Source organism: Schistocerca cancellata, chromosome 2, assembly GCF_023864275.1.
Source record: "Schistocerca cancellata isolate TAMUIC-IGC-003103 chromosome 2, iqSchCanc2.1, whole genome shotgun sequence".
Taxonomy (NCBI): domain Eukaryota; kingdom Metazoa; phylum Arthropoda; class Insecta; order Orthoptera; family Acrididae; genus Schistocerca; species Schistocerca cancellata.
In genome coordinates this window covers 1,042,159,667-1,042,174,022 of record NC_064627.1, presented here as the reverse complement: position 1 = coordinate 1,042,174,022, position 14,356 = coordinate 1,042,159,667, and the positions used below count along the sequence as shown (strand labels likewise).

General features: G+C 36.2%; 1 protein-coding gene across 1 annotated transcript in view; it reads left to right on the top strand.

The window, feature by feature from the left end:
• LOC126163020 (sterol O-acyltransferase 2-like) overlaps window positions 1–14,356 on the top strand; it is a 255,222-nt gene that overhangs the window by 124,127 nt on the left and 116,739 nt on the right. Inside the window, exons 5-7 of the mRNA XM_049919890.1 lie at window positions 656–804; window positions 10,757–10,896; window positions 11,920–12,083. Of these exons, the coding sequence (XP_049775847.1) occupies window positions 656–804; window positions 10,757–10,896; window positions 11,920–12,083 (453 nt within the window). The remainder of the gene's footprint in view (window positions 1–655; window positions 805–10,756; window positions 10,897–11,919; window positions 12,084–14,356) is intronic.

Below are 14,356 nucleotides of genomic sequence, written 5' to 3'. Positions count from 1 at the left end.
TTCCATACACACATTTAGACAGTATTTATATTCATACTGTGTATGCTAGCATGCCTATGGACCCACATGTATTTAACAGCTAGTGCATAAACATAAAATTGAATAGTGTAATAGAAAAACTGAAATCTCTAGTATTTGTAAGTATAGATGCATAACAGTGATAATGTTTTATCAAAGTGACAAGTCCAAGTATTAATTCCGACTCCTAATGATGAGTAATTATGGCTTTGAACACATTTTGGCACAGCTGTTTGTTTGTGTATGTTTTATTTATTCAGTACACATTCATTAAATCATACTCCTTACTGTGCCCTCTCTCTCTCTCTCTCTCTCTCTCTGTGTGTGTGTGTGTGTGTGTGTGTGTGTTTTGTTTTGTTTGTTTCTTTCTTTCTTTCTTTCTGCTCCTTTTGCAATTTTGACTTGTCCTATAGTCAATGTACTGTTTAAGTATGTAATGAATCAAATGGATCAATAAATTAAATGAAATGAAATGGTACTACAGATTTAACATATGTTGTATGTATGCATACATGTAATTCAAGTCAATCAAGTAAGTTCTGAAGACTTGATTTGTAACTAGGAAAGATGTTTTACTGTATTAATTTTTTTTTAAATTGAGAGGTACGATGATTAAAATTTTTAAATTCTTACACAGGTTGAAGCTGGGCTTCTCAACTATATTTTGGAATTTTGGTGGACTGCACATTGTATTGGCAACCTGGGTCTCCATGCAACTTGCAGTATTTGCACTGTTCGTTGCATTCTGTCACTGGGCATCATTTCGCATTTCATTGCCTATTTCTGGTAAGTTGTCAAAATGGATAAAGGAAACCAAACATAAAATGAACTTCTGTAAAAAAAATATATTTCTAGACTTGTAGAAAATTACTGTATTTACGTGTACTATACATTCATTATAAGCAGAATAAGGCTATGTGGCACAGTGGATAAGTTAAAAGATGCTGCCAAATAGTGCAGTTCAATACTTGTGGCTATCTGCCATGAAAATTATTTTCTGTATTAAATGTGTGGATTGTTTCATTATAATAAAATAAAATATGAATCAATGCATAAGAAATCTGCTGCAGTTTCTTAAGTTTGCTGGGGAGAATCTAAATATAAAATTGTCTAAAATTATCAATCAGTGATATTCTTTACATAACATTAATTTCTTCTGCAGCCATACTTATTCTTGTTATTCACGACTCCCATTACAACCTCACCCTCTGACTATGAAGATAAAAGGAAAAAAAATTCTTAACTAGTAGTAAAAAATGTGAATTATAGAGTAAAAATTTAAATTTTTCTACTGTTAACAGAGTTTTTTGTAAAAAAATGCTCATATTAGAGCCCACGCAGAAGCATACTAACAATCCTTCCTTCCACAAACAATACGAGACTGGAATAGAAGGGAGAACCGATAGAGGTACTCAGGGTACCCTCCGCCACACACCGTCAGGTGGCTTGCAGAGTATTGATATAGATGTAGATGTAGATTTCTTGCATATTTTCTAGTAACATAACTTATACTATAAATACCACATTGTAGATTGTCACACTTACACATATGATACTCACAGAGTAATTTAGCTCTGCAACTATTTGGTGAGTTTACACCTTCCACCATTTGTGTCCACCATGGATTTCTTTTACCATACTCACAGAACTTCCATAAGATAGGTAGAGAGTAATGCCTATTGACCATCAACTTTCTCTAGCCATTGTTTCAGACATTCCTTGAATTTTATTGTTAAAACAACCCTTCCATGAATAACTGGGCTTTTTAGAGGTCATTTTATATAAAATAATCACCATATGCCTTCTGTGCCAAATGCATCCACCCCTTACTGGTATGTAGATTGACCAATTTGGTCCCTATTCAGATTGTTAAATTTGCTTGTACCATGTCAATGAAACCACCAACATTTTCATTTTACTTTCTGTTCATCAATCAGTTGAAGGGGTTGGTGGAAGGAAGTGCTAATTCACAAGAGTGATATTTTGAGTTACTGCTGGTTGTACATTGATTAAATTGAAAGACAAGCACATCAGTGTAATAAAACAAAACAGTTTATTTAGTAGAAAGTTATTTCTAGCAGTATGAATGGAAGTAGTGGTTACCAGCCTGTGCTGTATTGGAAAACACATCAGATACTATGATCAGACCAATCTCTACTAAATTAATTGTTAGCATTTTCTTCCAATGACAACTTCAGTTATTGTGTTGCAAATTGGGAACAGATCTTCCAATTACCCAAATCTCTATAAATGATGGAGTTATAACTGTCTTTGCTTTTGGTGATTCTCATTTCCTCCCATATCGGCTACAACGGCAATAGCCAGTTTTGTTTTAGTATCAGTCACACTTGTCCGAGGTCTGTTTTTAGGCTTATTGATTGTCAACCTAAAAGGTTTAGGAATGCATGGTCTCATGACAATAGAAAATTTTTTTGAGTTTCCAGCTGCACTAAGTGGTCAAATATCCCCAAGCATTCAACAGAATACTTCTCAGTCATTGTCATAACTAATGAGGAGCATTCAGTCAGAAGCTCATGGGCTTTTAATCACTTGATGTAGTGGGAAGCTCAAGAAAATTGTGAAAGAAAAGAGTTTCCTTTCCCTCATGAGTCATATTAGAACAATTTTCAGATGAAGCTTCTGCTCTATACTGTTAAAGCAACACTGCTATTTTCTTGAACAAATTGTTATGAAAACTTAAACACCATGTGTTTCCCTATTGTAGTCTCACATAAGGCTTCACACTCATTGTTTCTGCAAGGCTGCTGTCATCAAATAGTTTTTGCCTAGTGTGTTGCTGTGTACTCACCATGTGCAGGCACACACACACATGAAACAGACACTGCCATTTGGATTCTAGTCCAATCACAAACATTTTTAATTCACCTAGTACATTAATATCCATAAGTTAACAGATTATCATGGTTCATGAAACAAAATAGAACACAGAGATATAATACACATGCTTAAAGGTGTCTAGTAACATTGCAGCACATGATACAGATTAAAGGTACTCCACAAAACTGGCCATGGGCCAAGTGTGGCACTTGTTTATTTTTTATGTCCCTCCACTTGTGCACAAAGTCTGTCAGTACTGATTATAGTGCCCTTGTTTGTCAATATAGCAAAATGGCTCTTTACTGTATCAGTCCTGTTACACAGTATTGGCAGGTTTTCGTAAAATGCGCTAGGGACACACCAGATGAACAGAGGGCAGAAATCACCCCCATTATAAACCATAACTTTTTCGTAAATGGCATTACAAACTCATAGTCCATCTGATCACTCACTGCAAGCATTACATCGCATTCGTCACACCATGTTGTGCTTTTGTGTGAAGAGAATGCATCTGGCAAGTAATTGAGCATACATAGCAATCTCTGAAAGCTGACATCACGTGTGTTGTATGTTTCCACTTTGTCTTATCACAGTGTTGCAACATTTTAAATACTTGTTCTTATGTCTACGGATGTAAATTTACTGACAGATGGTAGTGCTGCTCTCCATGATATCAGTAGACTACAACAGTATTCACATAAATTCCATCTGATTTGTGTTCCATCTATGCAGATTTTTTTCTTGAATGGACATGGCTCTAAAACATAATTCAAATGCCCTGTTAAATCACTACTATGAGTAGCCAAAAGGCAAGTATGCTAGTAACAATAAAAAATTAAAAAGAGAAAATTGTTGTGAAGCTACATATATTCACTAATTCTGTCATACTTAGACAGTAAGAAGATCATTACCGTATTTACTCGAATCTAAGCCGCACTTTTTTTCCGGTTTTCGTAATCCAAAAAACCGCCTGCGGCTTAGAATCGAGTGCAAAGCAAGCGGAAGTTATGAAAAATGTTGGTACATGCCACCACAACTAACTTCTGCCGTCGAATATATGTAGCGCTACGCATGCATGCTTTCTAGGCACAAAGATAAATACTGGCGCCAAAACCTCTGCGTCAGTAAATAAATTAGAAAAAAGTTGAAGACGAGCTTTTTTTTCTCCGCCGCGAGTTTCGACCTCTGCATTTTCATACATTATCCAAAGAAGTAAATACAAATTCCGTATTGTTCATCTTCGAATGTAGCACAATTTCAGTGTACTACGAAAATCTGACTGGCAAGACTGTTTGGGATGCTTGTCAACTATCTGTGCGAAGAGATGGTTGCTAATAGGAACCTGATGAAATTTGAATCACATACAGTATTCTCTTCACCATAAGAATAATACGAATATAAACATTTTGCCATGTATTCTTTCGTGTTTGCTGCTATCTCATTTAAATCCTGTCTGCCAAATAAACTACGAAACTAGAGTAGAGTGAGACAACAGCAAACGCGGAAGAATGTACGTATCGTGTCATGTTTATATTCGTATTATTCTTATGCCTAATAGTGATACAGTCAGAAATGAAGCACGGCAAGTGACTAGATTTTTAAATCTAAGATGACTGGAATTTCTGTGCAGAATTTGATGTAATAAAGAAGCGGCCGCAAAGCTTTTCAAACGGAGAAAAATTTCCGCCCAACTCTCGTTCAGAACATGTTCTACCATACGCAGTCTATTATTTGATTCTTGTTGATCATTATCAAAGAAAGCAGCAGTGTAAGTAACAACAAATAGCAGTCTCTTGCCATTGTTTCGCTAATGAGACGATTCCTCTCTCTCTTTTTTTTTTAATTGTACGCGGCGGTAGCGTGCACAAAAGCAAGCCATGCCGCGAGCCGCGACAGGCCGTAAACACGCACTATCAGAATGCGACAAACAATGCATGACACAGTGCAGTAATGCATTTTCAGCTTAAGATTGACGCAAACACCTATAACAAAGAAAACGGCACTTATCAGATCAAAGCAAAATAAGCAATCGATTCAAACCAGACGAAGCACGTGAAAAAGGAAGGGCACCCATATAAATACGGACGGAGCGCCTGATGCATAGCAATAGCTACGTGGTAAAGCTTAACTGCTAAGCTTACGACTCGAACCAAACTACTGTAGCTGTATCGTCATTCATTCGACCTAAATTGTGTCTCATATTACAATGGACCAACTTTGTTTCGATTTGGAGGTGCGGCCTTGAATTTCGAGTCTCAAATTTCAGGTGCGGCTTAGATTCGGGAAATTTTTTTTCCTTTATTTCGAGTCTCATTTTTCAGGTGCGGCTTAGATTCGAGTGCGGCTTAGATTCGAGTAAATACGGTACAACTGTGTATTACCATTTCTGTGAGATAAGATGGAAAATCTAAAACTTTCATTAGGGTTGCTAGCTGCAGTGGAGAATTTAACAAAGTATAATGGCTCATTGGCATGAAGGGAAAAAAAAGAAAAGAAACAATAAGCCCAGCTAAAGGTTCCATCCTAGCATTTGCCTAATGTGGTTGAAAGTAATTTAAGTTAGAATGATAATAAGAGGAATTGAAATTGATTCTCCTAAACTGCAGTTGAGGATGTTAATCAGTGGACTTACCAGTCAAGAAGACTCCCTTTCAATGTGTTGGCTCTTAACCATGTTCAACCACATATTGATTGTTCCATTCCTAATGTGAACTGTAGGCACTGTACCATCACTTCAGAACTGATGGGTAAAAGGCTTGAGGAAGATATGTGTGCATGGACTGCAAGTAGTGTGAGCACTGTTGGGAACCCAGACTTTCATGTATTGCGTGTATTGTATTTTATTGATCCAAGTAGTCATAATATTGTACAATTTGCACAAATGATATTGATAAAGTCAGCATACATTTTTACAAGTAATTTTTACAATTACATTGTTACAATTTTAGTTGTTTCTTGAAAGTTTGCTCAATATTACAACATGGTAATACATATTACACTGTACTTTCACTTGTTCATATTTGAGGGAAACGTGCATTATAATTGTGTGTAAGTAATCAATTATCAAGAAATTTACTATTTATTTCCTTTTTTAAAAAAATCATTTATTGTGTAAAAGTTTTGGTCCAGAAGATTTTTTTTTAATTTATATCTGAAAACGTTTGGTATTTCTGTTTAATTTCAGCTGGTAGGTTATTATACATCTGTATCCAAACATTTAGGACACTTTTTTGGTAACAAGTTTTTTTGGCCTATAGGTTAGATTGCTGTCTCATTTCTTACTTATGAATGTGTTCATTTAATATTAGTGGGCTGTCTTTGCTTAATAAGTAAGATTTAACAAATGATATAATACTATAAATGTAAACAGATGGCAGTATCATAATGCCAAGTTTCTTGAAATGTTGCCTGCCTCTGTTGCCTCAGATTGCATATTATGTGTTGCATTCTTTTGCATTTTAAGGACATCTCTACTAAGAATAACATACTTGTGTAAGAACTACTTCGGTGATTGATTTGCTGAGTACCCTTAGTATACAATACACAGTTGATAGCTCATTTGAGATAGAACTGATGTGTATGTTTTTTTGCACATTTATGATGAGATTGTTCTCATTGAATCAGTCACTCAATGATGACATAAGTGGTTTAATATTTTGATCATGGTCAGCTTTGTCTGTGCCAGTTACCAGAATACTTGTGTTATGTGCAAATAGTGTAGTATGCCCTGAAGTAAGCTTCATGTTTATGTCATCAACATACAACAGAAACAGTATGGGTCCCAAGATTGAGCCTTGTGGTACACCATATATACATACCATATATATATATATATATATATATATATATATATATATATATATATATATATATATATATATAAAACAGGCATTTTTTCAGAGGAGTGCACAATACACTTATGGACATTGATGTTCTTATTTTAAAAAAATTCATTTCAACCTTTTGCAATCTGTTTCATAGATACGAATCTAACCATTAGTTTGCAGTTCCTCTCATACCTTTATTGGCTAACTTTCTGAGGAGTATGGTGTGGTCATTAGTGTCAAAAGCTTCAGACAAATCTAAAAATGTGCCAGTAGAAAATTCTTTGTTATCTAATGGTTTTATGTTGAGATTCATACAGTACTGTGGTTGTTGTTTTAGATCTTCTAAATGCATGCTGGTGCTCCAACAGTAAAGCGAATGTGTAAACAAAATTTTCTAATATGGTGTAAACCAATTTCTCAAATATTTTTGAAAATGTGCAGAGTTGTGCGCCTGGCCTGTAATTAGCTACATCATTTCGTAATCCTTTTTTGTGGAGTTGGGTAACTTTAGCAAGCTGCAGGAGGTCAGGTAAAAGTCCATCACTAAAGGATGTATTAATTATAACAGTTAATGGTTCTACAATGTATTCCCCACAATTATTTAGAATAAAATCTGGTATGTTGTCACTGCCACTGTAGAATTTATTTTTTTGTATTTTTATAACTGTGAGCACTTCAGTGTTTGAGGCTTTGTGGAGAAACAATGATGCTTTTATGGTTTCCACATGTGTAGGGTGTTGAGTACTGGCTCTATGGCAATTCTTCTTTATCAGGTTTTCAGCTATTGAACTGAAATAGTCATGAAAAATCACTTATGATTTTTTTTTGGTTCTGATGTCAACTCATCATTCAGACTGAGCTTCAAGGTTTTGTTTATAACATGGTTCTCATTGTCAGTGTCATTTTTCACAACTTTCCAAATGCCTTTCACTTTATTTCTACGTATTGTTATTAATTTATCATAATATAATTTTTCTGCTTGCTGAATTACTTTTTAGAAGACAGTGCACTAAGACTTACAGAATGCTCTAAACATATCATCTGTAGTAGCCACCAGAAAGATCGCGGGAGGCGCACATTGGCACGGCGCGTCATGGACAGTAGTTGCCGCAAGTAGAGTCCCGTCCACCAGAGGGCACGCGAGAATTCTGACGCGCCCTCTGCCGGCGTAACAACAACAACAACTCCGGCAGGACAGGCAGAGCGCAGTCAGTCAACATCGGGCATGCCTAGGACACAGTCCCGGTCAACGCTAAGTGAAGTGCGACGTAACGTGAACAGTGTTACTACATCATCCATCTCAGGGTATTTTATTGAAAGACTTATTTAATTGGATAGATAAAAAAATCTAGTCACCAATCAGTGGCAGAGCACTCATATAAAAGCCTGTTGTAATTGGCAAGCTTTTGGAGCCAGTGGCTCCTTCTTCAAGCAATGGGGTTGAAGGGGAAGGAAAAAGGGTGACGGAAAGGGACTGAGGAGGTCTAGGAAAAGTGGTATATTTTGGGAAAGCCACACAGAACTGTAGATCAGGGGAGACTTACAGTACGGGATGAGAAGGAAAGACTGATTGTTGGGGGATGTATTTCCTATAGTTCTTCAGGTAGCACTTTTTTGGCTAGAGACTAGTATCCCTGCTTTTGTTTCCAGTTCTTAGTGGGAATTCAATGTTGAACTAATGAAGAAATGTTTTATGAAAGGAATTAAGCTTGCTACTCACATCATTTTTTTCATGTTCCTCTGACAAGTTCTTAGTCTCTAGAAGATAAGTGTTTTTAATTATGTTTTCTTCATTAAGCTGCCTTTGCACTGTAGTTTTTATAGGACATTGATATTTTTCAGTGTAAATTTATTATTAGCATCTGGGCTTCATGGTCACTGTAACCTATGTTAATGATTTCAGTTGAGTAGTGTTGCTTATCTACATTTATAAACATCTGGTTGAGAGCTGCTGATGTGTTTTCATTGATCCTTGTTGGAACTTCAGCAGTTGGAGATAACTCAAATGAATTACTAATATTTAGGAATTCGTCTGTGCTCTTTCCATGTTCAAGGAAGTTGATATTAAAATCTCCACATACTGGCCAAATTTTATTGACTGCATGAAGTTTATTTAGTAGCAATTCAAGAGAGTGATTCAAGGGAGTGATTGAAAATCTGGATTTTATAGTCTGTACAAGTTCAGTATCAATGTCATAGACTGTCAAGATAATTGAAGAAAATTCAAAATCTTTTTCTGTCAGCATATTGTTGTGCTTTGTGAGGTGTTTGTAGTTCACATTCATTATAACATAGATAGCTGTACCACCTCCCTTACTTTCATTTTGACAAGATTACCTAACTAGATTATATTCTCCAACTGGTGTTTTTTTTTTTTTTCAATATTACCTTTTGTTAGCCAATGCTCAGTGATACCGAGAACATCTAATTGTAAATTAGTTTTCAGGAGTAGCTCTATTTCTAACAATTTACTAAACATTGACTGCACATTGTGTTTTAATATTTTAAGAGGTACTAATGTCTGTTTTCCATTGGGATAGATTGCTTTTTTGTGTGCTTTAGACTGTAGATAAAGTTTTGGGGCACCATTCACCAAGTTCTCCTCTAATGTAGGTTTATGGAGTTTAATTTCTGCACCTGATGTATTTTGGTGGGCTACTAGATGAGAGCTGTTGTTCCTGCACACAAAAAATCCTGGTTGTAGGCTGGAGATCTGTGTCATCATGTGCAAGATCTTCTCACTGCTTTCAATGATGCTGATACAGAGTGTAGTTGCACATTTCTTCTTGTTGTATCTTGAAGATCTTCCATTGAGGGGAGCTAGATGTTCTTGTTGGTAACACATCCTGGGTCTTTGATAGTTGTCATAGTCTTGACTAATCAATGTTTTTCATGCACCTGCAGTTCAACCTTTTTACTGACAAACATAAACAATATGAACCAGTAATCAGAAGTTTCTGTGTTTTATGACCATTTTTAGATGGACCTGTAAGTTATTGAATGAAAACCCTCACTAGAGAAGCAAGCTACAAAGTAAAAGAAACATGGCCAGCTTGTTTCAGTTTATATGAAAATTATCGTATATTTGAGAAAATGAATATTAGCTGTAACCATTAAGGCCCATAGTGGGTAATGGAAGCTTTTGTGAATGATGGTTGCCAAGTTGAACTTCAGAAGACTTATTCATGCACAATTTCATATTAAGTTTGGTTCAGTTAACAACTGAAAGAGCGGTTGTGAGCACTCAAAAGTAACAGAAGCCAAGTTCACTGGTATGATAATAATTCTGTAGGGAGGCTTCATCTCAAGTGGCTGTAGCAGCAATGTCTGTAGGGTCATGCTGTGTGGCATACTGTGAAGAAGTGTGGAGATGGTGCAGTGTAGACCATAGTGTCTGGGATGGTCTTAGCAAGTTCATGTTGATGGGTTACGAGGTGTAGCTGGCTTCTGTCGTGGAACAGAATGAGCAACTTCATGCTGCTGCTGGAGGTTGTACTCTGCCTTAAATATCTAGCAGGAGGAAGTTTGACTGTGATCACTTGATAAGCAGATGGAACATGTTTTCTCAATAGCAATTGTGTAGATTTCTTAATACATGCACTGCTCTTAAGTGTGGCTGCTGGTGCCTGTGACACTCAGAGAATCAACAGACTGTTTGTAAATGGTATCATGTCCATAACACGTGGTACCCTTGAGATGTTTGTAAATTGTTTATCACAAAGAAAGCCCTGTGGGCCAATGGTAAGCAAACCTGCAGGGTGAAGACATTGTGCCAGAAGTGTGATGTAATCAGCCTATGGCTACTACATAACAATAAAAGTATTGGTTTCTCCAATATACTTCTTGAGTTATGGTTTGCCAGAAATTGATATCTCCTGTATTCTGTAAGTGTAAATTTGAGTCTGAATCCCCATTTTTCAATCAACAATCTTTTCTTGTGTGGTATGATACACATTTTAAGATGTTAATTACAAAATATAGCTATGTAGAGAAAGTTATATATGTGAAATTCCCTATTGACATAACTGAAAGTTGAATTGTATGCATGTGCTTATTCACCAGTTTGCTCACAGGATTTCAGAGACAACTTCTGGACAATAGTGCTCTGATTGTCCTAACTGCCTTGAAAGTTGGTTTCCTGGTGCTCCCAGTACGTGTTATACAATATAATCAGTTACCTCCTATCTCAGTTATGATCCTCCTTTGTGAGCAGGTAAGTCTTGGAATCTGTATGTTTATGACATTTCTCTATAAACTACTTACATAGTTATTAATGAAGTAGTAGTACAGTTCAAATCATATTTTATGTAGACTTCTTCAGATTAGGTTAGAGATTAGTTTAGATTTATTTCTTATTCCAGTAGATCCATAATGAGTAGATCGTTTAGGAACAATCACCTCCAAAGATAATTGTAACCTTATCTTCATAACTGAAGACAGTGTTATACAAACAATATCAACAACAGGTATTTAAGTAAAAGTAAGCTCATAGGGAAGGAACTACAGATAAGGCACCTTTCAGGGCTTAGAATATGGTTCTTAGCAGATAGCTGTGATCTGCTTTCAGACATAATTTTTAATTGCAATGTTTGTCATTGACAGAAGCATGCTGATCAAGAATTCAAAGCAAACTGTAAAAGTCACAGATTGCTACTTACCATAAAGAAGGCACATCAAGTTGCAGACAGGCACAATTAAAAGACACTTACATATAGTTTTCAGGCACAGCCTTCATCAGTCAAAGAGACACACACACCATTTGCACACAGAAGCAAGCAGGCACACCTCATGCACAGACTATGGCCAACTTCAGCATCTTGGGCCAGAATGCTGAAATAAATCTAATTTAATCTCTGATCTAATCTGAAGAAGTCTACATAAAGTATGATTTGAGCTTTACTATTAATTCATTAATAATTATGTGAGTACTTTATAGAGAAATGTCTCAAATACCATTAAATAATAATTAGTGTAAGCTGACAATCAACATGCCTATTATTACTACATAACCGTGTAATAAAATTAGTGTGTCACTATGTTTTGTAATTGGATGTATCATATATGTACTATCCTTCAGTTCAGTTGTGTCATGGTCATTTTTAAGGGATTTGGTCAAATTTTCTTCTTCATAGGGTGTTCTTTCTCTTAGAAAAGCACATATTCCATCCAGAATGTTTCATCATCATATTATTTTGCACCCATTTCATATTTGTTAATCTTACATTTTGTATTATAGATGCGAATGATAATGAAGAGCTATGCATTTTTACGAAGTCAAGTGCCAAAAGTTAAAATGTTCAAGCCTCATACCGATGCAACAGATGTCCTACTACCAGAGTTCAACCACTTTGTGTATTTCATGTTTGCTCCAGCCCTTGTTTATAGAGACTCATATCCAAGGTAAGTTCAACATTTTTTTCTTCTCCCTTCTATTAACGATTTTTCCCCTATAGAGCTGAAAATTCATAAAAATGAGTACATTAAAGTAGCTTTGAGAATGTTCAACAATATTTTTCGTTTCCAATGTCAGTACACAAGATATTCATGAAAAATTTATTGATACAAAGTTCGTGAATTTGTGCCTTGCCTAACTGTTTGACTGCAGCAAATTACATCTTTAGAATCGAGTTTTGATTTGCCATCATTCATTCATATTTCATATAGTGCCTCCAAGAGTTCTAAACCCTGTCAGAAATAATAATAATCTCTGATTATGTTGACTGTGTGCACTGTGTTTATATTTAGCTCTCAAGCAGGGGTGCCATTTTTCATAACACGAGCAGGTCTTTATGTTACCAAGGCAAACATGTATGTAGAAAATCACTGTTTAATCTTAGTGTAATTAATGAATGACAAAATAAACTTGCATAATATGACCTAAAACACTTTTTAGTTCAACAATGAAATGAACCTCCATCTTATCACTCTGCTGCCATGTACAGGTGATACCCCACAGTAATGACTACTGGAAGTTTTAAACAGTGCAGCTGCATCAGATCCCAGCCAGCCACTTATTCAATTACTAATTATCTTGTAGACAACTGCCTCATTGTGGGATTGTGTGACTAGCCCACAATCTGTGTCATTTTCTTGCACACAATGTAAATTTTTTCACATCTAGCCTGCTGTTTATTTTATATTACTGCTGCTCACATGGATGTATGGCAAAACAAGTTATTACTGTGTTAGCTGAAGCAATAATGAATGAATAGGCATGGGCTTGTAATTGTGAAACAACAATGGAATGGTGCAAAACAATTTTATTTGTGGTTGGCGCACTTTATGCTTAGACACACCTGCTCAGGGGTTAACAGAAACTAACTAAACCTCAAAAACTTAACAAAACCCGTGAGCACTGGCTGTTGCAGATTACTAAACAACAAGTTTCAGAATAAAATGTAATTTTTCTGTTTTTGGTACACAGTGTCAATATGAATGGAAATCCTGCAGGAATAAAGGCCACCATAACTGAAGAAAATCTTCTTCCATATTTCTGAAATTGTAATAGATGGGAATTCACCCTGACAAAAATTTGATGTAAGGTCTATAAAGATGAAGTTTTATGCAGGTCACTTTTCTAGTCATTTGTAAAGACATTCCTAGTGCAGAGGAAAACAAGACACCATTCATAGTTAACTTTGTTACACTGTTACACAAACAGACCAAGATTTAATTTGCTCAAATGTGTGGCTTTTCCATTTGATCTTAATTTCATTGTTTGTTTACACTATATGTAACTAATGTTCAGCCAGACTTTCTCTGTATTTTATTTTTCTCATATCATTACTTACCCTTCTTGTATACAAAACTTCTCTCCAACAATGTGTTGTATACCTAACTCTACTATGGAAGTATTTCCTTACTGGGTGACAGGGAACATCCCAATATTGGAGTCAAGATAGTTGGTAGTGGGTATATTTTATTCACAAAGAACAATTTATCATGTCTACAGCATATCATGATTCAGAATATGCTGCTGTCTTTGACTGGGCCACAGATATTCCTCTGCTCTCTGTGTGTGGTAAGATGTGTCATGGCTGTTTGCAAAGTACAACATGCCTGGAACATTTCTCATAGTCATATCATGTGAAGCACTGGTGCTGGTTGGGTAGCAAGTGGTATGAAAGATATCTCATGTGACTGTACCAGTATTTTTCTGTGCATCTGGGGATGAAGAGAGCAACAGTAGTGAGTTCATCTTAGCAGTAGGAACTCCCCAGCCTGTGGTGGGAGTGCAGGCAGCAATGATGGTAGGAGCCTAAGGCAGGCAATAGTGAGGATGCCATCTGTTGAAAGGCAGGATGATATAGTGACATGGTCAATGTCACAGGATAGTGTGTACATGTAGTAAGTCATTGGATGCATGCAACATCCCATGTCAGTGTTGCCACTGTGGGCAGCACAGCACAGGTCATTATCAATGAGTTTGACAGCAATGTTACTACCCACACACTGGGTAGTAGCCAGTTGTTGCCACTATTGGTGACAATATTCTCCTGTAGAACCCATGCTGGTTTCAATTAGTTAATCAAAATGGTCATTCATGTGCCAGTAATCGGAATGTCAAATGCATGTGTGCCTCTCTTTAAGAACGTAAAAAATGTCCTATGTATGGCAGCAGTAGTGCCGGCCGGACCATGGTGTCCTGTGGCATGACATGTTAGCAATGTACT